This window comes from Puntigrus tetrazona, chromosome 12 (genome assembly GCF_018831695.1).
Source record: "Puntigrus tetrazona isolate hp1 chromosome 12, ASM1883169v1, whole genome shotgun sequence".
NCBI classification, from domain to species: Eukaryota; Metazoa; Chordata; class Actinopteri; order Cypriniformes; family Cyprinidae; genus Puntigrus; species Puntigrus tetrazona.
In genome coordinates this window covers 1968917-1993426 of record NC_056710.1, presented here as the reverse complement: position 1 = coordinate 1993426, position 24510 = coordinate 1968917, and the positions used below count along the sequence as shown (strand labels likewise).

Sequence of the window (24510 nt, the reverse complement as noted above, 5' to 3'; positions counted from 1 at the left end):
TTTATTCTTGCAGTTTTGAGCTTATATTTTACAGTTCTGCGTTTTTCATAATTCAGAATTGTGAGCTAAAAACAATTCAGATTTTTTTCACGTTTACATGGTTAAATCTCACAGGTTTTAAGATGTAAACCACAGAATAAAAAAATTAAAAAGGTAACTCAAAATGTAAACTTCATTACATGTAAAATTGAAGTTTCAAAAGCAATTTATAACAAAGTTCCTTTTATTTATATATATATATATATATATATATATATATATATATATATATATATATATATATATATAAACTTTGTTATAAATTGCTTATAACAATATATATATATATATATATATATATATATATATATATATATATATATATATAGTATATTTATTTATTTATTTTTATTTTTAATTTTTTTAAGTCATATTTAGTTTACATGATAGTGTATGCCTTTAATGGTGCATTTTCTTCCCATCTGTACAATTTAAATCTTTTAAATAATAAAATTCAATATTTTAAATATATCTGCTAAAGGTTTGTAAGATTTGTTAACCCTCAAGTGTACACTAGCATGCAGGTGACCCCATAAACCTAAAGTAAAAGCCACAATGGGCTCTATAAAAGCTATCCAGTTCTCCAGCAGGGTGGAAGACATTCTTTAATGTACTCCATTGGCCAGCAGAGGGACTGTTGTAGTGTATGAGCTGAAAGGTCATCCAGCTCTTGGCTCAGGAATGACTCTATCAATTAGTTTGGAAACAAAAAGGACAGCTCCAAAACGACCCTCTAACTGTTTGAACACGTTCCCGGGTAAGCAGCTAACTTCCCCGTCACATGTCAACACGGGGGTGGAAAGGCTAATGAAGAGCTAAATCAACAGGCCGTAAAACAACACGGAGGCATGGAGGAATATTGCTGTAATTTGATATTGCGCTGATTAAATGGACCTGTTTTACCCATCAATCATAATCTGGTTAAGTATTAAATGCGCAGCGAGAGTTGAATGACATACGCTAAATTAATAATTCATCTTTATAATAACAATAATATTCTTTGATGGGATTCCGTATGCAGAATGTGCCCTGTGATGTGAAATAATATGCTCTGTAAATGGAAAATAAGAGCTTAGAGATAAAAAAAAAAAAAAATGATCAGCATTCTTTTATATGTACTGCGGGGGATATTTATAGTTATATGTGGGCTTTCTCAAATGCAGTGGAAAAGTCACTATTCAGCTTTAATAATACATCACTTTATATGGCAACTCAGCTATTTAGGCTGAGTTACACAGCGTTGCCATAGCGCTGGGCTACTTTCAGACAGCTAATGACTTGTGGGAAAGGTGCCACAAAAACCTTATACAAACAACTTAATTAGATATTCTGTTCCCTCCTCGGCGTCCATGAATATGATCCTGAAATTTATCTGCATCATTTTATCGTGCTGAATAAATCAGGAACGTCACCAAAAAGTCTCATTTCTTTGATGAAGCGGGTTTGCTTGACATAAGCGCAACCGAAGTGAATAAAATGTTCTGCATTCGGGCGTATGAACCGCCAGTGCCATATTCTGCGTTATTTTCGGACTTGTTCTGATTGAATTAGTAAATACTGGTGGGAAATCCTCTTGGCGTCTCATCAGTGCTATTTGGAAGAGGCTTTTTGAAGTCGTTCTAACCTCGAGATGTAGGTCTCCTCGTGAACTCGCAGCTTCTCTGTGAAGTCGGCCTGTTGAACACACAAGAATTTGTACATCCATAAAAATGCCAAAATGATCCAGGGTGGAAATTGCTGTTGGATGAGTGAATCTCAGGCTGGGGGGTTATATTTCAATACAAAAGCAAAAGAAAAACACGTCATTTACATTTAACCTTTTTCTTAAATTTAATATATTAAAATAAATATAATAATTAATATAATATAATAATTCTATTATAGAGACTGTTATAGTATTATTATATGAATATAGATTATTGTTATACATTAATGAGATTCACATCTAAGAATAATGGGAATTAAAATAATAATAAAACCCATTAATTATATATTAATAAAATGCCCAGAAAATAATACAGAAAATAGAATACATAATGTCTCATGGTAAATAATAATAAACTTTATAATCATCCCAAAAATAGGCCAGTGATTTGTGTGTATATATGTATGTATGTATGTATATATTTACCCTCATGAATACAATGGGCAGAAAATATTACATGCTACATGTCATAACAACCAAAAACAATACTATAAATAAAATACTTGATTATCTTCGTGCTAAATTCCATCAATTCACTTTGTCTTCAATCACTGACTCACTGTAAAACAACGTATTGCATTCGCGCACATTCGCACACGATGTTTCAGCTTTAAACGCGCGCAGAGAAGTTCCCCGTTCAACACAAAAGCATACTGAGTGCCTCTGGTCCACATCTGGAATGGTAATGTTATTGGTAAGGAAGTCGTTCTCGGTAATTCCAGCATTCGTAATTTTCAGTGTTTCTACCATATTAGGTATGATGAGATCCACAGAGCTACGGGCATTCCTGGGAACTTCACAAACTAGCATAATACTCAAGGAAAAAAAAGCAAACGGAGAAGAGTAAATACGGATGCAGCAAACACTTCAAACGCAACGTAGACGACCGTGACGTTAAACATGCTTCGCAGTGGCTTGCGATTAGCACAGGACAAAAAAAAACAACTCGACAGAATCTATCGAGGCGGGAGGGTATATTTAGCGAAGCGGTATACGCAACTGACCTTCCTCTGACATTAAAAGAGAGGAAAAGCCCAGGAGAACTGATGGAAATAGCGGCGTATCGCTCACATGTAAGATGCGCACACAAGCCGCTACAAATGGGATCTCAAATTACAGAGAGTCTGCCATTTGAAATAAAGGCTTGTCACACGGACGACAAAGGTCTTCATGGAACATGGCAGGAGAATTGAATGACCCCCATAATCATTAATCCCATCAAAGTGAAAAACGACTCATGTCTCCCGTTCAGGTCTTGCCGGCGCGGCCTGCAGCAACCTCAGAAACATCCGGCGTGTAAAAACTTGTGATAGAGACGACACAATTTAGCTACCCGCCCGGTTGTGTTGTGCGATCGCCGCAGTCACGGTAATTCAATTCCACCTTAAGTCTAGCGTAAAATTAATCAGGATATCTGCCAGCAGCTGTCTAATGTACTTTACGTTACGCAGAGAATGCCAAAGATATTAAGCAGGAGAGCGCTATTCAAGTTTTAATATCGGATTCTTTTTTTTTTTTTTTTTTGGCATAATCACGCCGTGGGTGGAGGTTTGTGGGAGAATATGAGCGGAACGGATTTTCAGAAATACGCTTCTGATACATAGTCTGTTATTCATTTTTGCCTTTTAAGATGTTTTATTAATGCTATCTGCGATATTTCTGCCCTCGAGCCTTGAGTGTTATTCTTGTGCAAACTGGCTCGAGCGAACGAGAAAGAAAAAAAAAGAAATGTTTTTTTCTCTTTCGCTCTGTCTGTTGGTAGTAATCAGCATGTTGTTTCTTATAAACAGGCCGTTGTTATATAAGGCAAGTGGGAAGGCTTGTTATTTGCTCAAGGGTGTATACCTGCAGTTTTGCTAACATCTCCTGGGTCATTTCCCCCAGCGCCTCTCGAACATCTTCCACGCTGTAGCCCACGTGATTCCCCGGACTTTCTTCCAGTTCGGCTTTTCCAGGCTCTTCGACATTCTCTTCGAGAGATTCCTGCACAGTCTAAGGCCGTTTAAAGGAGAAGTTCAAACAAATATAAAAATAACGATTACGCGGTTACATTTCTGCCACTGTTTAACCACCTTCATATAATTTTAAACGCTATTTCATTCACAGAATGCATTATGCTCACACTTTTTTTTGTACAAATTGGAAAAGAGACACATACAGATAATATTTTCCCTTTTTAAGGGTGAATTAAAATGTAATTATTAATCATGAAAAGTGGAAAGACTGAATACATATATACATATATATATATATATATATATATATATATATATATATATATATATATATATATATAGTAAAGTTAAACAATTATTTTTATGTTATTGCATTCAAAATAAATGTATTGGTATACATATGTGTGTTTTGTTTATTTATTATGTATATACAAACAACAACACATGCATACATAAGAAAAAAATATATATATATAAATATAAATATATATATATATATATATATATATATATAAGGTATATATGCATGTAAATATTTTCAAATTATATACTGTATTTATGTACACATAATAAATATACACATTACACATATATTATGTAAAAAAACATATGTCTGTATATATGTATATATAAATACACACACATACACTATATACTGCATTTTGAAAATATTTACATGTATACATTCATAATATATAATTAATATTATATTTACTATATTAAAAAAATCTTAAATATATACATGCATCTGTATTTATATTTACACATTACCTAAACAAAAACTTTTATTTTGAATGTGATTAATCACGATTAAGTGTGTAACATAACTATATATATATATATATATATATATATATATATATATATATATATATATATATAGATAGATAGATAGATAGATAGATAGATAGATAGATAGATATATATATATATGTGTGTGTGTGTGCGTATTTATTTTTCTACTTAAAAAAATCACATTTAATTAATTGCCATTTCTTAGTAATTATTTATTACATTTATTAAGAATTGCTAGTGAAAAAATGCATTAATGCGAGAATTATGGAGTCTAAGCATCTTATTTTTAAACATATCTCATAACATGATTCAATACAAGCCTATCAGTTATTCGCATTAAAATCTAAATCTGCTCTGGCGTGATTTATTTCGCTTCGCTTTTAATGTAACATTGCATCAAAAAAACCAATGGGAAAATTTACTAAGCATTCATGTGGGAAGGCAGAACAGAGTGTCTTGTGTGAGACGACTCATTCATAAAAACATAAATAGTGGCACAGCGCCTACACGTGGTCCTTTTCTGAACGGCACACACTTCCTGGATACGGTACACGGTGCATTCTAATGAGATTCTGCAGGAGACAGGGTTCCCACGCCTTTTGACCAATGCATCTTGACGTATTTTCCAAGGTTATGTATTTAGAAGTATTTAAGCAAATGCAACTTTTAGCTTAAAATAATCTAAAACGTGCAATACGGAGTTTGAGATTAATTTACTTCAGCAATCTGACATAATATGTCCAGTTAGGGATATTTACCAAAATAACGTGCTGGATGGGACTTTAATAGCAAGAATTGACTTTATCATGTAAACTGGGCACTGGGCAGGATTTTTTTGAGCTGGAAGTTATAAAAAAAAAAATATGTTTTTGATGAACTGCTGACTTTAATGCTGGGAATTAGAGAAACGTATATCGAAATAGAAACTTATTCTTTTTTTTCACTCCTGAAAATGCGATATTTCAAGATTTTCCGCCTTAAAAATGCGTGGGAAAGTTGAACTGATACATCTATTTAAATGTGAAATGTGTAGCCATTCGGTATTTACACTAGATTCTTTCTTTTTTTTTTTCGCTCAACAAATAAATCATTAAATATACATGAATGCAGAAGTAGTTGCAAAAGCAAATTCTCTGAGGGACCGTAAAAAAAAAAAAAAAAAAAAAGTGAAAAGATAGAAAGTGCTGTGTGATGTAATCTTTCTGCTATAATATACGATTCCCTCTGCTCACTGCAGTCTGTGTTCTCCGGCCGTACAGTTAAGGAAAAGTGTTAGTCATACTTGGAAGCAGATTTGTGTTTCCTCTGAAAATGAGAAACATGTGAAACGCATCTTCTCTGAAAGGGTAATTCCGAGCAAAGTCTGAACCGCAAAAGGAATACAACGGTTTGCTGCGAGCCAAACGCGTTAGAGCGGTTTCGGATGGATTAGCCATTATTACAGGAAGGGAAAAGGAAACATGTTACCTGCTCAGGGGTCCGGGCGCGCGGGGGAGCCACGTAACGGAGGTACAGGTCGGCAGGCATGCCTTCTTCCAGCGGGGAGGCAAACTCAGCGGGGTCGATCACCTCGATGCATTTCTGAAACAAAAGAGCCATCTCGTTGAAGATTATTTCAAAATAAAACCAACAGGGTGCTGACAGGAAGCAGATCTAACGAATCTATATTGAAAATAATAAATTGGATCATCAGTTAATCAGGATAACCGCAATATCGGAAATATTGTTCACTCTACTATAGCGAGTGGTTATAGTGATTAATGCATTTCTATGGAAAAATGTGCATCTGCAAAACAGCGGAGGATGCTATGGAAGCCCGTTTTTGCCACTATATAAAAAGGTGACTTTTTTTTCTCAGAATTGCGTGATACAAAGTAACTGTAAGATGTAAAGTCTGAAAACATATCAGTCTTTTTTTCTCAGAACTGGACTTTATATCTCGCAATTACGAGTTTACATCTCCCATTTCTGAGAAAAAAAGCAGAGAGATAAATTTTCAAAGAGATTATTTTGTGAGATAAAAAGTTGCAGTAACCTTTTTTTATGCTTTATTCAGTGGCTGAAACGGGCTTCCATAGAATTCAGAGTTGAGCAACTGCGGGATAACTTCATCATCAAAGCTATCCTATGCACGTTTTTTTTCTTTTTCTGTTAAACCTAAAGCTTTATTCTGTATTACATTTATTTTAATTAAGTTTAGCTTTCTAATAGTAAGCAACCGGTTTAAATGTTAAATTGTTTTGCGCATGACGTTTATTTGCATCAATACATTCACATTGTTTTGTAAGACAATAAGGCAGGATGAGGAATAAAAAATTTTGTCATTTATTAAAATACATTGTTATTTAAAAGTGCAGTGTGTAATATTTAGGATGATCTGTTAAAAGAAAGTCTACAAAAACCTTACACAAAGAACCGTTATGTTATTTTAAATTAGAATGAACTATTTATATCTGCATACACCGCGGGTCCCCTTATGTAATAGTCGCCATCATGTTTGTACAGTAGCCCTTAAAGGACAAACACAGCGCGTTTCGCTACTATGTTGTTCTTGCGAATAAAACACTGTAACGATTAACAAGTAACAATAATGCTTATTATATATTATATAAGAAAATATTATTCCCTAATTTACCTTTTGCTGGCTATGTCCGCTGTCTCAGACTACGACATCTTAATTCTGTATCGGCCACCGTAGCTTCTCTAAAGGGAGCCTTTGGTTGTAATTCACAATCTCACCGCTAGATGCCGCTAAAACATACACAGTGCGCCTTTAAATAACCGATTACTTGACTAATTAATAATCAGATTAATCGATTATCAAAATAATTATTAGTTGCAGCTAGAGTTGGGTAAGTTTCTCCAAAACAAAACTAATAATAATAATAATGAATAATGAATGACTACCCACTAATTACTATTACCTTTAACACTGTAATTACTTTTTATTTATAAAGTATTGTATTACTTTTCACTGATTACTTTATAAATCCTTGGCCGTTTGTAATTAGCAAAAAATGAAACTTTTTAGTTATACAAAAACAAGCAAAAGTAATTCAATACACAGGCTACATTGCGTAAAAAGTAGCAAAGTAACAATTTTTTATAATACAATGTTAAATATAATCTTGACCGGTCAAACATCAAAGCATAGACAGTTTTAATATTTTCAAATTCTTGTCTGAAGTGGGCTATTGAAAGGGCTGATGGTATAAACTTTGGATGTTATGATAATAAATACACTATTTTTGAACACTTCTAAAGTACATTCAGTATTTAATGCAATTAAATGTAATTAACTTATCCCTTACGTCAAAAGAAAAATATTTAAAGCGTAATAATTAAATACTTATTAACGCATTACCCCCAACGTCAGCCGTAGCCCTAAAGCAGGACGTTGTTGTTGACTTCATTTGAGACGTGGTTGACTATAAAATATAAATATTACAATTATTTTAGGGTCTGTGACATATACACATATCACTTGCTTATTTACTTCTATTTAATTCTGGCATAGTCATTAAAAATAAAAATAAATCAAGCATTTCAGAGTTTCTCGTGTCTTCATTTTGCGCGGCGCATCTAAAAAGATCTAGGCCCGCATCGACAGCTGAGTTGAGTTTTCTCTTCATTTGGCTGGAACATTTTACTGTTCATTTGGCAGGAGGCCCTTCACCCAGAACCCAAAACTAGTACAGCAACAAAAACAAAAAGCCTTGCGGTTTTGTATACCGAACATAATTACAACGCCAAATTGAAGCAGGGGAGTAGAACAATGCTCTTTCATTACCGCGTTGTTTCCCATTATTCCCAATGACATGATTCATGCGCGTTCCATCTCGAGCAATAAACAAATTAGCGTCAACGGTATCATTTTAATAGGAATAAAAATAGAACGCCTGCCTCGGTTCATTGTCCCGTTTTGCTTTTGTTAATTCGCGAAACATCTTGATTCAATAAACCGTTTCAATTCGAGGGGGGAAAAAAAAACAAGCATTAATATTCAAAATGCGCTTTGAAGTCCCTTTCAAAACAAATGAAATATCGTTCTGTTGTGCCATTGTATCAGTGACCTAGATTTAGTTTTTGATCCCCGTTTACTGTAAAGACGCTCTCATTTTTTGTAAAACACTATTCAGACGAATCTGGGCCTTGATGTTTGATGTGACGGGGGCTTCTAATTTTTGCACGTATCGGATACACAGATGCACGCAGAAATGTGGAATCGAGTGATTGGTTGTATTCCTCTGCCTCGACATTTGGAAAGCGCGCTCGGAGCACGATCGTTACGTTTTAATTATGGATGAGCAAATCAGACGGGAGGCGGTTTTTCCGCTCAAGCTGGAATTCAGAGGGAAAGACGACAACCCGCATGAGCGTTTCCCTCGAGGAGGATAACAGAGGAGACGTGAACGGACACGAACGGTGCTGCGAGGAAATCGCGGGGAAAGCGATGTGAGAGTTTCGGAGAATTCCTTAAAAAGCGCAAGGAGAAAAACGCAAAGCTTTCGTGTCGTTAAAACGGGATGAAATCATGAATTACTTTTACAGTGCCTCCAAGACCCTGTCAGTTGAATTTTCAGTCAAAAAAACAGATCAAAGTACCACTTTTATGTATTTTTTATATGTGTAGTCTGAAAACGATGCTTCACTGTCATAAAAATGAAAGCCAGGTTTGATAATATTCACGTAGTAATTTTAACACCTGGTTTGTTTTTGACAGTAGACAAATTATTTAATTTATAGTAATATCCCTTTAAGTACGGGCCTATTTAAAAACAACTCTGTTAAGCCAAAGCGTTTGCTATGCTTATTGGAGTGTATCATAATAGATGGCAGTAATAGTTAAAAAATGTATTAAAAATGATTAAATTATATTAGTATCTTGGTAACCTGCCGAGTCACATTTTAACTAGTTGCTTGCATATTACCAACAAACTGGCTCTTTATTAGTACTGTTCATTCTTCATAAACATATTATACAAACGGCCTTATTAATTATTAATAAGACAATTAGGAGTTGATTGAGGCAAAAGTCATGGTTAAGGGCTTGCTAACAGCGATAACTGGACCTTAAAATAAAGCGTGAATCCTTTTTTACAGCGTACAGCTACAATACAGGTGCTGTTTTGATGAAAAGATCATTGAGCATTGCACTGCACAGTTGACTGGTTTTGAATGCAACATTTATACTGCGGTATGTAAAAACAATTTACCAAGCTTTGAATAACATGCCTGAACTTGTTATTTAGTCTAAACAAATATGTTGATTCCACACAACGGTTGTCTCATTGTAACTGTGAAGCAATGAACGATGACATAATATTTCACCGAAAAATATACGTAATATGCTACATAATATGGTAACACTTTACAATGAGGCTCATTGGTTAACGTCAGTTAACAAGATTGGTTAACCTGAACTAATAATTACAGCATTTATTAATCTCGGCTAATTTCAGCATTTGCTAATGCATTACTAAAATCACATGCTGTGTTTGTTAACACTAGTTAATGCACTATGACCTAAGATTGAATTATTGTATTTTTATTAACTAACCATGACAAAAATTAATAAATACTTTGTTCACTGTTTATTAACAAATGACACATTATTGTAAAGTGTTACCAATACAAAAAAATAAAAAATAAATAAATAAATATATATATATATATATATATATATATATATATATTTTTTTTTTTTTTTTTTTGTTTGTTTGTTTGTTAACATTAGTTAATGCACTATGACCTAAGATTGAATTTTTGTATTTTTATTAACTAACCATGACAAAATTAATAAATACTTTGTTCACTGTTTGTTAACAAATGACACATTATTGTAAAGTTTTACCAATACAAAAAAAAAAAAAAAAAAATATATATATATATATATATATATATATATATATATATATATATATATATATATATATTTTTTTTTTTTTTTTTTTTTTTTTGGTAGAAAATAAAAGATAAAGTGTAAATAATTATATATATATATATATATATATATATATATATATATATATATATATATATACATTATATTATATATATATTTATTTCCTTTCGTATGAAAAGTGTGTGTTAAATGTGAATCTTACCTCTATTTTCAGGAGCTGCTTCTCTCTGCTATGCGTGAACAGTAATTCATATAGTCTGTAGTGCTGAAAAAGACTGTTTGTATGGTATACACAATATATGAGAACCTGAAATATTGTCACAGATGTTGATAACTTTGAACGATGTAGCAATAACATGCTTTCGTAGGCCAACCCAGAATCACCGTAACATCACCTTAGCTCCCTCAACGAAAACCCAACAGGATAGAAATAACTTGTGCAATTCTTGAAAAAATCTTAAGAAGTTATCAAATTAGTTCTTTTCTTTTTGTAAAAAACAAAACAAAAACTCAGTTATTTTGACATGGATGACAAGTAAAGAAACAAAAACTCCACTAGGCAAGATCTGGAGGTTCTTCTCGAGGAAATTAGCCCAAGGAAGACAGTACTTCTTTGGAGACTGATAACAGTATGAGAGGATCTGCTCAGAGATTTGTATAATATTGTAGCAGTTACACAAAATGTTACAAGTTTTATTATTTTGTAATGTTTAATATTTGTAACAATAATCATTTAATTAAAAAAACCTTACCCTTTATGGATCTACGACCTTTAAGTGCATGTTTAAGATTATTTGTAAAAAAAAATTGTATTTTAATTCTTTTTAGAAAAAGATAAATATATTCTTAAGAAGAATTTGTCGGAATATAAAATAGTCTTAGCTTTTTTCTTAAGTTAAATAATAACTTAATATATAACAATAGTAAATATGTTTCGTGAATCCGGGCCCCTGGTCTCATAAAAATATGTACCTCACCGCACATTTTTATCAGGTTTCTGTATAGCTCATCGCTTCTCAAGTACATCTCTGTACTTGGCACAAACCTAGCGTCTACGAAAACACACAGATATGAAACTGGGTATGTCTGATGCTTTCAGGGGATCGGTTTTCAAATATCCCAGCTTATTAATGTTGTTTTGAAGTCATGACATGATATTCTTCAAGTAACTGTTCAAGTAACGACGCTTTAGTAATCGTAAAGTAATAGTTTTCAGTTATTTCGGAAACTCTAGTAATGTGTACTTGTTGCTAATTATTTCGTGCCTCGCTAAAAAAGTGCACCAAGGTACGTTTATGCGTTTATTCTCGATGACCTTCAAAAAAACGAACGCAACATTTATACATTTAGCCAAAATTTTACAATATAAACTTCATATCTTGAGCTCATGTTTACCAAGGACCTTATTTAACGGGATGATGGAAGCAGAAATGCTAAAGTTCCCTTTTCCGGGTTTTGGCCTACGAAAAAATATGTCATTCCCGCAGCTCTCCATTCAAACCCTTGACGTGCCAGCAATTTGCAAGAGTGTAATTATGGTCACTGCTGAGATGTTTGGCTATGATCCCTATTTATGTTACTATGATTTGTGTCTCGAATGGTAATGCCGCATTAAAATTCGACGTTACGTGGCGCTCCGTGAATAATAACCCTTTTAAAAAAAGGCAAAACATTTATATTCGTGTTTTAAATGAACACGCTCAGTAAAGGAGACTGAAGATAAATTAAACTTAAGCGCTAACAAGCGGCCTGAATTTATGGGAAGGGTGCATTACCGAGGCTTTAAGCAGAGAAGTCAGTCGTGTTCTGCAATAATACGCACACCGCGTGTCATTTTTCAGCGCTGCGCATCTGTGTTTTTTTTCCTTTCGCTTTCTCAAAGACGGATGATTTCCGGACGCTATGCACCACAGCGGTCTGCATGCTTCGCAATCCGCTGCCGTATGAATTATGCATTACATTAATTATGAAGGCCGTAGAAAAGGGTTCTAGTTTGCTTGTTGCCGGCTGTCGAATAGCAAAGAGGCGTCTTGCATTAATTGATAGGTTGAAAATGACCTTATCCATATTCAGCAATCAAACGTGAGCTTGGGCATAATCGTACGTGTTTAGGAGGAACGCAATTAAAGGACGGAGGTGATACCTGGACTTGAAGTAATCCGTGGTGGCTTTGATTTGATCGGTGGTGAATAAAAAGACGGTTTCAGCTTCTGTTGATGGAGATTGTCTTGCGGCAAGTACTGTTTGGGTAAACGCCTTGAAATTATCAGCAAATGATGACTGTTTATCTGAAATTAAATGCAACAGGCATCGTGTGTGTTTTTAATAATACTGTTATTATTTATAATAAAAAATTATATGGTGAATTCACATCAGATTCTCAAGCAACAACCGTAATTGACTTTGGGTCACAAACTAGACATAACTCAAAAAAAAGAAAAGAAAATGCCGCTTACTTTTGATGTTGTCAAGCAGTTGCTGTAAAAGTGCCATGATAAATGAGATCTGAATTGAATTGAAGTTCATCTCTTTGGCCCAACAAAATCCACTGACAAAATACTCCAACAGCGCAGCTTCTTTCACACATGTTTGGTGGTTTTTGAAATCCAGTATATCCTCAAGCTGTCTTTAAATGCAAGACATCCGATATTTAATAAAAGCCATTATATATGTAGATACAAAAAAAAAAAGAACTGATCTTTTAATAAACTTACAGCTGCGCTTGGTCCACAGGCAGATTGAGAAGGATATTTAATTGGTCTTGCTTCATAAGTTCCCACTGAGGAAAAGATATCTTCACTTCCTAAGATATGGGATAATATTATTACTAAAAAAAAATACACTTTCATTACTTTAATAAGACATTTAGCTTACCCTTATAATATGTTCGAAATTAACCACAGTGTGAGTATGATATTTTATAATATATAATTCTAACATTTTACGGTATATCACCAGTAGTTGCAAATAAAAACATTATAAACATTATTAACACATAAATCATATATCAAATGTATACATTTATTTTATAATCGCACATCAGGACTGGTTAATGATTGAACATGTGTTGAACAGTGTTTTTCATGATATCTTGTGCATTATTTACAGATAGGCTACTTTTGCATTTCATTTGATGTCGATAATAGCCTAATATTTGAAATATAAAATATCATACCATCACATAGTAGTCAAACGTGACCATGGAAAGAAACAATATTTAACTTCTGACACCGACTTTCATTGCAGATGATGTTACAGCAGCCCATGTAACAAAAGCTAAATGAATGTTTACAAGTTTTTTTGTTACTTTTAACAAGAAACAAGGTTTCTAGGCAACGCTTGATAAGGTTACCTCACTTTATCACAGATCTGCAGCAGTCGTCTAAACACCGATTAAATGATTGTAATTCATACACTGCGCGTGTCCTGTAGTTTACATACACCGAGCTTAGTGTCATACATATCCGCTTCTTCTCCTCCCTTGAGCTTCTCTGAGTTTTCACCGGATCGGACTCCCTCGCGTGACCTCTCTCTTCCAGACATGTTGCTGTCTGTATACCGTTGCCCTGGAAACCAAAGTGGGTGGAGCATGTGTGAGCACGCGCGCCTTTGAAGTGAAACTCGAATCGCAGGCGTCTGGAAGTTTCTTTCGATTATTTAGATAAACTGTTTTTACAAACTGTTACTTCATAACTTCTTTTGAGTTTGTTAAATGTATATAATAAGCGAGTTACAATCTATCGCACGTTTCATGTTATTACATTTTTAACACTATATAAATAAATATATGAAAAGAAAAAACAGTTTTACAAAGAAATGTACCGTATTCACTTCCTACAGCAGAGTAAGTTTTAGCTTAAAATTAAAAAAAGAACAAAATACAGTAATTATGAATTACAAAATTATAAAAGCCTATTTGAAAAATATTGTTAGCTAACTGGATCGCTAACTATCTACCTGATCCTATGAGTTTTGGGGTTAGTTTATTTTCAACCAACAAGAATTCATTTGATAGAAAAAAAACAAAGGATCTGATATTTAAAGCAGAGTAGCTTAACTACTGGGGAGCGTTTTACGTACAGGCTAGGTTTTAAAAAATAGGCTATGAAGTGTGTATATTTACACTAAGTGCAAATAGCTCACCTTGTTGGCAGAGGCTGTTTACACTAACTTTTTAAAGGTGAAAATAACGCATCGGGTTGGGTTAAGGGGGCTTTATTGTCCCAATAAGGCGGCACCCATTTAATAACTGGCAGCGGGTATTTGTACTAAGAGTAGAGCAATTAGATGCTATTTACACAAAATGGAAATAGCATATTTTCTTAGCGATAAACGCTATTTACTAAGAGCAAACGACGATGGGCGCTACATTAATAAAAAATGGCAGCATTTTTAGTGATATGCTATTTACAATAAGTGAAAATAGTTAGATTCTAAAAAATATAGCATTCTGAAAATATAATTAGGCTTTTTTTCTTAAATAACGTGTAGTCTACTTTATATCTAGCCTACAAGCCTTAGGCTACTATTCTCATATCATTATCTAGCTGTTTATCTTTTATTATCTTTTACTGTTGATATTTACAGCTTGATCACTTACTGTGAAAATCGTTTTACCCCAAGGGGGCGTTTTAAGCCCACATTCTACCTTACGAACCATTACATCGCTTACAATTAAAGATATTTTCTTTTTTATCTGTAGCCTTCACTTTTTTCTCCCTCAACAATTCTAAATAAATCCAATTAGGCTACAAAGCAGCAGCGTGGCGTTTTCGAGTGTTAGGGACGGGGGCGGGAAAAGGACTCAGAATTGTCCATCCTAACAAAATGTATGTTAATTTGGGTTAAAACTCGTTTTGACAGTCAGTCAAAGTTTTTTGTGCGACATGTTTACAGTTCATTTAATTAAAAACGTTGTGTGGAAAACAAAATGTTTCAACGACTCGCTCAGGCTAAAGTATAGCATGCTTCGCTTACAGCTGACCGGTTTGCTAGTCGGTTTGATTAAAAAAAAAAAAAAAATTTTTTTACCGCACCTCATCGCTTATTCTTGAATAATATTGACAAGGTAGTATTTTATTTATTTGTCCACTTCTTCAGTGAAATTTTACACGAGTAGACGATAACAAAACACAATCACCGAGATGTATAGCAAACCAAAACACAGGCAAATCGCTTTAAATAAATCGAAAGGGAGGGAGAGAATAAAATATAACAACACGGTTAGGTACGGAACAGCAGTCCCGCCCAAATCATGTGAAAGGTGGAAAGGGGGAAAAAACGTTTTGAGCTTTAGTTTATTCAGACTGGAGACGAGCACAGAGTGAAAGCCACAACTTTCCTCGCTTCATTAATCAGCCTGAAACTCTGAAAGACAGCATGCTGGTCAAATTTATCTGCGCTGTAGTCACCAGAGCGTTGTTTATTTTAGTGTCTCTCATTGGTGTATGGAGGGTGACATGGGTTAAAAATAATCATTTATACTGGTTTCTGACTATCCTCTATTTACCTCTGGTGGCTGAAATGATTCTGACTCTGAGAAGGAGAAAAGGGAAGGACTACAAATGGTAAGTCATCAGCATTTATTTTTGGAAACATAAGAATATTCTTGGGGCCAGCTTCCTTGAATGTCATCTAGTGTAACTTACTTGTGAGAAACTGAACATCGCTGAGCTCTGAACTCTGATCTTTAGGTTTTCCCCGGCAATACTGTTTTTCCTAATCAGCATTATACCAACCATATGGATCCTTCAGCTGCACCATCAGAAAAACAAGTCAAGTAGTGCTAAGGTAATAGTAAATGGTAGATGAATTAGCTACACGCTTTTCATAAATACATTGTAGATATCCCTTGCGTGCAAACATTTCGTATATAACAAAAATGCTGATTATTGCAGTGTACTAATCTGGATTCGACTCAGAGCATCCAAGCATTTCTACATGAATTGAGAAATGCGACCAATGGAAGCTTGAACGAACAGGTACTGCCCCTTTAACATTCATACCGGTTACAGTCATTTTCCATGGAAGCATGAACTAAAGTAATCTCTGTAAGAATACATGAGACTTTCAGACATGGAATATTCACTCTGTTTTGCCTCTAAAAAAATTGCGGGAGATTCATAAATACAAATGTTGGTTCAGCCCTCAACAAACAAGACCTGCGTTCATGGTTTATAACTACTGTTATTTTTTCAGAAGTTACCACACCTTCAAATACTGTATAGGACACGCTTTATGTAAGTGTGACCTCAGTTCTTCCAGAGCGACACTTCATAGCTGAATACTCACTTTGTGGTGGTATTTTAGAACCCTCTGAGATTTCTGTCATCGGTTTGTGCCAATGACTGGATCCTGGCCCTTCAGCAAATCGTCCTGATCCTGCTGATCGTGGGGAAGTGGCTGCTACCGATCGCTGGAGGGGTCACCAGAGATGAAATATCCCAGTTGTTGCTCATCTTTGTAGGCACAGCTGCTGACATCCTCGAGTTCATCAGTGAGACGCTCGCTGATGTGGCGTAAGTGTTGTTGAAAGCCCTGCATAATCAAATTGTTCACATTTATTTCAGTTCTCAGCAGTGTTGTCATGAATGAGCTATTAACCTTATAAATCCTACTGTATCACAATATTCTCCCTTCAGGGTAAGGTGGGTTATTATGCTATGAAATTTTTACTACTTCTAATAAAAACTTTTTTTTTTTTTTTTTTTTTTTTTTAAGATTAACACACACACACACACACACACACACACACATACACACACACATATATATATATATATATATATATATATATATATATATATATATATATAGATTATGTTTATTCATTTATTTAATTTCTTTTATCATAGCATCATAGCAAGTTTTGCCCCACATAATATAAACTACAGAGCTTTGATCACAATTAGACTAATTATTAGGACACACACATATATATATATATATATATATATATATATATATATATATATATATATATATATATATATATGTTATGTAAGTATTCTGCTTTACTGTCGTAGGGATCACATTGGCACTTTTGGCACAATAATATCAGAAATAATATGAGTTGCCAAATAAAAGTCACAAATAGAATTTTTAAGATTATGTCTATATATATATAAGATACTGTATATACATACATATATATTTATGGATAAACATTTCTGTTCCAAATTTAGGTATATTCTGTTCTTTGTTTTAGGGAGAACAGTATACAGTTTGTGTACATTATTCTTGCAGTCTGGACATTGAGCATGCTACAGTTTCCTTTGCATTTCTCAGGTCTGTACTCATCCATAATTGGTGCTTCATTCACAAAAACACGAAATCAATTACAACATTAATGATAGCTGCAGAATCTGAAGTATGCATAACCATAACCAAGACTATATAACTACAGTCATTATTGTTATTTCCTGTTTGTCATTGGCGTTTCTCAGTGGTCAAACCTGAGGATTTCTGTGAAAGCCAGGATGGATCTCTCATCGCCAAGTTCCGGACAGATATGTGGGACATTGCAGGAACCATTTTTCTTCAAGATGGCCCTTTCTTTGTTGTCCGACTTGCAGTGATGATTTATTTCTCTGACATTCATCAGATGTTGGTCTTCTTCACCATTAAGAACTTCCTAGTAGTGATGATTAACATCTACAGGCTTTGGGTTATTTACGTAGATAACAAACCTTGACATGCACAAACAGGATCTTGTTCAGTCAATCAGCTGCAGCGATGAACGTTATTTTGAGAACTGGCACTGCGCCAGTCACAGTCAAAAGTCTGATTGTGCTAATCATTTTGATTCATTGTAACAGGACAGCTTATTAATAATGTACGCATGTACAACATGTTATATTATTAATAAAGGCTGTCGAAGTGAGCGTGAGCATAATTAAATTTGCTGCTATTTGTGCTGCTGCTTTTTAAGGCAGTTAAAACGTTAATTAAATTTGACATCATAAACGTCTGATTACTTAAAACTAAACCAGTACCAGAAACACACATTTAGCAAATGGTGCACAACTGATGCACTGAAGTTTAAAATTGTGATTTATTTGAAAACAAAATTATAAATGATGACAATAATAGTCATGAAAAATTAAAGAAAAAGAATCAATAAAAATGAGTACAAAAACCAAACGGAGAGTACTCTGCTATAACATTTCTAACGTTAATCTAATCTAAGTATAATTACCTTCAGAGGACAAAAGACAAATGTAGTATTTTTCTGATCTAACAATAAATGAGAAGCAAGAGTTAGTGTCCTCTTTGTTGTCTTTAATAAACATTGTATCCAACGCATCGAATCACAGTAATAACACACATAGATACAGTACAAAAATAACCATATAAATACAAACAAAACTGTTCTAATTCTTCCACACGTCTAGATCTCAGATCCCATAGATTACACAAACAACTCAGAACAATGATACGTTCCCTTTTTGGCTCATCCTTGTCAAGTTTTGCTATACAAGTTATTTGCGCATAGATAAGATGCCTAAAGTTGCAAAGAATAAAGTCTCAAAAACAGGGAGATATTGTTTATAAAAGACCTTCCTAAAACGGCTCATTTAAACACACCCCACTGTGTGGGATAATTGTCATAATGTTTGCGTAATAATGTCATAATGTCATAATTGTCAAAATGTTTGCGTAAAGAAAGAAGGCCGTAGCGTTGTTGCCGCCAGCGCCATGTTCTGGAGACGCTATGTTTAGTTATTAGCGGTTAAGTAGTATTTACAACACTGTTCCAGAACAGTTCAACCCAATATAGATATGTTCAGCTCATTTTACAGAGAACTAATTCCTGAACCTGAAGGGGAGCCTATTCTAGCTGTGCACAGAAGTGATGATGCACTTTCAACTTTGCAAGGATAGCCTGGTGCTTCTGACTCACAACCTTTAAGTAAGTTACGTTTTCTTATTAAAACAATATGCTACTTGCTATTAAAACGCAACTTTTGAGCAGTGTAGAGTTCAGCTTGTTGTTTATTGTTTCATGATCATGTTTACAAGACTAATTCATTATAATCAGTAATTATGTCCCCACTGGATGCAACAAATGACTCGTTTTGTATCATCGCTCACTGCATCACGTTATAGTATGGGGCATAACATTTCCATCACATGCTTGAGGTATTCGGCTAATAACAACGCACTGGATATCTGGCCGATCAGAGCAAACCTCGCTTAGTACAAATCGACCCGTTTCAGGAAGGCGGGACTTAAATAAATGCTCAGACTGGTCTTTTCGCTTCATTTGACCTCAATGTAATCATGTGGCTCCTTTCAATATACCGAGATCAAACAAAACTAAACGATCTATCCACGAAGAAACTGAACATTGTTTAAATTCAAGTTCCATTTATTTTATGTATAAAGCATCTTTAACACAGCCTGACCGAGGTGCTGTGGAAAAAAAGGCTTGCTATTTATGACACCTTTAATCAAAAAATTGAATAAACACCTAACCTAATCCCGCCCTTAAACCTACATCACTGGCGTTTAGACAAATCGTACAAAATCTTATGCGTGAGGTCTATTAAATTAGCCACCTCATAAAATACGTAACTGGTTGTGAGACTGTGCTGGAATTATTATAACTTTCCCCTAAAAGTTGAGAAGACAGACTGCTATTCCAGAGCTTAATACATCCAACAGATTTAACAGTTCTTTCCTCATGCTTTTCTGTGTTCTTCAAATATACCTTTGGTGACTGAGTCTCTTACTTTATCAGACCGCAACACTTGCTAGTGGCTTATCGTTAAATGATGATACTGACATTTATGCTGAGGTTGCAGGTAAGGTTTCCTCCTTCCATTCATATCATGTTTGTGCACATTGACCCCCGGCAGCGGCTCAATATTTCCAAAGATGCTTTGTAGTAAGATACTTTTTTTTCCGTAGAACTACAACGAGCAGTTCTGTCAATCCAACACAGCCTCAAGATCGATTCGTACGCATTTTACGAAATGGTTCATTCGTACGACCGCTTTTGTACAATTCGTGTAAAACCCCAGTGACCCAATGGTAAGGTGCAGGTCATTCGAACGAATTGCCGATTCGTAAAATACGTACGCGAAAACACGTAACACAATTTAAGATATTTTAAACCGGGAGGCCTTTTAAAAAAACACTCTTTGACCTTTGAGGACCTTTTGTTATTTTGTTTGGCTTTCAACATTTTGGGATATCATAACAAGGAAAGAATGGGATCCTTTTTATTAGGTCTTGAAGCTGAATTTGAGGTCTTGCTTATCCTGACCCCATATCAAGAAATGACTGCAAATCGTGATAAACGGATACGTAAGCTGATTGGCGCTTTCCTGTTTAAACTCGAAGAATTGCCAGAGGAATGCAAGTCAGATAAAGACGGTTCAGACTCCGGTACGATCATCCAGATCCTGTGAGCTGTGGAGGTGTTCAGCCAGGCTAATTAGATGAGAGGAAGTCACGTGCGATAACATTGTTCTTTTTCTTCCCTTTCGCGTTTATTCTGATTATTTTGTTCTTTCTGGATGGAAGCTGCTCTGTGAATGAACCAATAACAAAAATGACATGTAAGATACTTTTAGGATGCTGCTTTTTCAAACTCTCCATGTATGATATATTCATTTATTATCAAATCAAAGTGTATGCATGTCTCATCCACCAGAGGGCATCATGTGACAAACAGGAAGAGCAGCAGAATGTTTATAGCCAACAAACAAGGTCTAGTTTTGATGTGAGTTTTATTTCAAGCTCAAGTTATTATGTGTTGATGATTCCAAAAATCTGTGTTCAATATCCTTTCTGTTTTCACGCAAAATTGTAGCAAAATTCATTTTATATTAATAGAATATTAGGATCAACTAGACTAATCTGGCTGGCTGCATATATGGATATTAAAAATGAAATGGAGCTATTGGAGCAGCACAGTTATATGACTTCAGCTGATGGATTCTGTTGAATTTATTATTAGAAATGAATAAAAATGGCAGTTATGCGAATAACAATTAATGCTAATAATTTATAAATATAACAAATGCTTTTCATAAATGACAATAAATAAAAAAAATTAAATGTATCATTTACAAACATTTCAGTGATCTTATCTGAACATATGTATAATTTATTATATTTTATGTATAATAAATTTACTTTATTTATACTTTAATGTATACTTTATTTTAAGATGTATTTGTAACAATTTATTGTTATTATAATAGTAAGGACATATAACAAGCACACTGTAAAAGTCTTAACAATAATTCTAATAAATAAATGTAATAATAATATTTAATTTAATTTAATTAATGTATCATTTAAAGCATAAATTAATAATTTTTTATAATAAATTTAACTGAATCGATCAGTTTACGTAATTTTACTGCATGGGTTGATTTCATATCTGGAAGGTCATATTAATGGCTTCGTTTAATGGCAACAACAATATGAATTGCCAACGCTGAGCTAAAAACAAAAAGTAACATTGGTAATCTATATTCTTGTGTTACGAAGCCTCTTATATTAGAAACAAAGAAAACTGATCGTGAATGTGAAAATATAACATACCCACGAATAGCCAGCAGTGTAATATGACTGTGCTGGTGTTACAGTAACTAAATATTCCAGTGTTCTGACATTGACACCAACAGCGTTGTTCTGTTTGAGGATGATAGTCGACTACTGAGACAAAAATGACTGGAAATAACAAGAATATCAGAAATTAAAACGGGTTTCTATAACCTTAGAATCATTACGTTTTTACATTGCACTGATGAATAACAACTTTGTAGAAATGTCCAAGGCTTAATGAGATGCCATTAATGTAATCATTTCAGTTTAGAGATTAAATTTGAATATGAAGGGCCAACCAACAAAATTATACCAATAATCTTTCTGAAAATGAAACAGTTTCACTTATTGTATATCACATTTCAATGCAATAAAGCAAAACATGTAAATCATTTTAGCTACTTTAATTAATTTTCTACTCGTTTAAATCTGTCAAGTTGAATGCAGTTCGGTGGGAAAATCACACCTTTAAAATTTTTGCTTAAAACTTAAAAAATGTTGTGTACAGAAAACAACATAACACGAACTGAGCAGTGGAGACTGTTTCTGTTGTGTAGCTCCTATATATCCTCATTCTTCCCGTCACAGATTAACTATAATCCTGAGTCTCCAAAGCTGTCAACAACATATTACAAAAGCTGTCAAATACTCGACCGTTTGCTTAAGCTGTTTTAGATTAAACTCTGTATTTTATATCCTTTTCTATATCGGCATTTCTGTTAATTACATCAGCATTTCTGTGCACGTCGTTATGATCAAATTGAGTGTTCAATATAATCTGCAGCAGGAAATAAGAAGCCATATCATTAATTTTGAGTTAGTTTTTCAATACACTGCTAATTTGGATGTGTTTCTGTAGCATGATGAGTGCACGTATTTTACCGAATAAATCCGTATTTTTGCTCTCCAGCCAAATTATGAACGTAGAATAAATCATTGTTTTTTATGCATATATAAGCACTTAATTTTCTTTTGTTATTGGCGTATACATTCCCTATACAGTTTCCCAGTCAACGTCTCCAATGTGTGACTGGGCCGTGCGCTCGTACTCCACCAGAAACATGTCCTGACCTGTCACACGCTTTACCTGTAACCCACTCCAGAGACCTGAGCTCAACCCCTCGGAGAAAACGTCTCGCAGCGGTTAAACTGCGCTCACTGACAGTCTGCGGCATTAGCCGAATCCTAAACTGACACAGGAAGCCTCCACGCATGCCGCTTCCCTACAAGTCGAGTTATATAATCAGATTTTTACCCTCTCGCCGGGACGCCTGTGCGTCGGAGGAGGATTAGGTCGGGATCAAAGAGCCACATTATACAGGATGTCACTTTTTTTTCTAAGGAATTATTGAAGCAACTCTGGGGCTTTATGTAATATTACTTTTGCATATTATTTCGGTTGAGCAACGCGTTTAACCCCCGCGTTTCCCGGCGGTTTTTCGCATCGCTTCCTTTCATTTCCCCACGCAGCTCGGCTTTTAATCAACAAGTGCTGAGGCCAGGTTTTCCCCAGTAGAATAACCGCAGGTGCGGTTCACACGCATTCGCGTTTCATTAGAATGCGAGCCGCTAACGTTTGACAGATTCAAACCGCAAACTGTTAAGAGTCTACCTCGGGCCGTCCTGGATGTCGGTCAGCGTCTTTCTTCATCTGAACAGATAGCATCGCTTGCTCACCAATGGATCCTCTGCAGTGAATGGGTGCCGTCAGAATCCAAACAGCCGGAGGTCAAAAAAAGTCAAACACCTGTGTTTTGTTAGGAGATGTGCAAGTTGTTTTGTGGCTTTATATGTGATATTTTACTATGCAAAATCGCAACAGTGTATGTATACCACAATATTAATCTTCCTATTATTGAATTGTTTTACACACACACATTTGCAACTGGCCATTATTCAAAAAAAGCTTGAAATTGATATATATATATATATATATATATATATATATATATATATATATATATATATATATATATATATATATATATATATATATAAAAAACTAATAATTATATTGTCCCATTCTTACAAATACACTAATTTTCCCTTCTGACTAGTTTTGTGATCGTAAATAATAAGCATGAATATTTATTAATAAATGGATTCGTCTATTAACGTTTGGATTTATGACCACGTTTCATGTTCAACTACATTTCAATTCATGTTTCATTTGACATTCAGTTCAGCTCAATCGAGGTCACTAGCTGATATTTATTTATTTATTCATTTTTTGTCAAATTTACTAGCAATTTTTAAAATGAAAAACACAAGTATTAAAGTTTTTCGGTCTACACTGGAATTTTTTGGGGCGTTTTAGCAAACAAATGCAAAGGCGACCGCGAAACGTTTGCAATTAAATGCAGCATTTCATAAAGGAATGCTAAACAAAAAAATTAAAACACTGCGAGCAAACGTGAGGCTTTGAAATATATTTCTCCTTCATGGTTTTCGTGGTCCACATTCGTCCATCAACTTTTAGATTTATTAATTAATACATCGCCGGCGTTTCAAATGACCTTTTCAAATTATAAACCCATCAGCACTGAAAA

General features: G+C 34.3%; 2 protein-coding genes across 3 annotated transcripts; one reads left to right on the top strand and one right to left on the bottom strand.

Moving 5' to 3' along the window:
- Nucleotides 1-429: 429 nt before the first annotated feature.
- Nucleotides 430-13963, bottom strand: cabcoco1 (ciliary associated calcium binding coiled-coil 1). 2 transcript variants are annotated; one of them, XM_043253394.1, is made up of 8 exons: nucleotides 13841-13963; nucleotides 13114-13202; nucleotides 12856-13025; nucleotides 12543-12687; nucleotides 10602-10674; nucleotides 5962-6075; nucleotides 3590-3736; nucleotides 430-1713 (listed from the first exon to the last, which is right to left on the bottom strand). In XM_043253394.1, the coding sequence occupies exons 1-8, from the start codon at nucleotides 13940-13942 to the stop codon at nucleotides 1630-1632; spliced, it is 924 nt and encodes a 307-aa protein (XP_043109329.1). In that variant the 5' UTR covers nucleotides 13943-13963; the 3' UTR covers nucleotides 430-1629. The 2 variants fall into 2 exon arrangements, with proteins under 2 accessions (XP_043109329.1, XP_043109330.1); XM_043253395.1 differs by having other exon boundaries at nucleotides 13752-13947.
- Nucleotides 13964-15711: 1748 nt separating this feature from the next.
- Nucleotides 15712-18657, top strand: tmem26b (transmembrane protein 26b). The gene is made up of 6 exons (XM_043253398.1): nucleotides 15712-15966; nucleotides 16093-16189; nucleotides 16297-16380; nucleotides 16709-16917; nucleotides 17607-17686; nucleotides 17845-18657. The coding sequence occupies exons 1-6, from the start codon at nucleotides 15779-15781 to the stop codon at nucleotides 18090-18092; spliced, it is 906 nt and encodes a 301-aa protein (XP_043109333.1). The 5' UTR covers nucleotides 15712-15778; the 3' UTR covers nucleotides 18093-18657.
- The last annotated feature ends 5853 nt before the right edge of the window (nucleotides 18658-24510 follow it).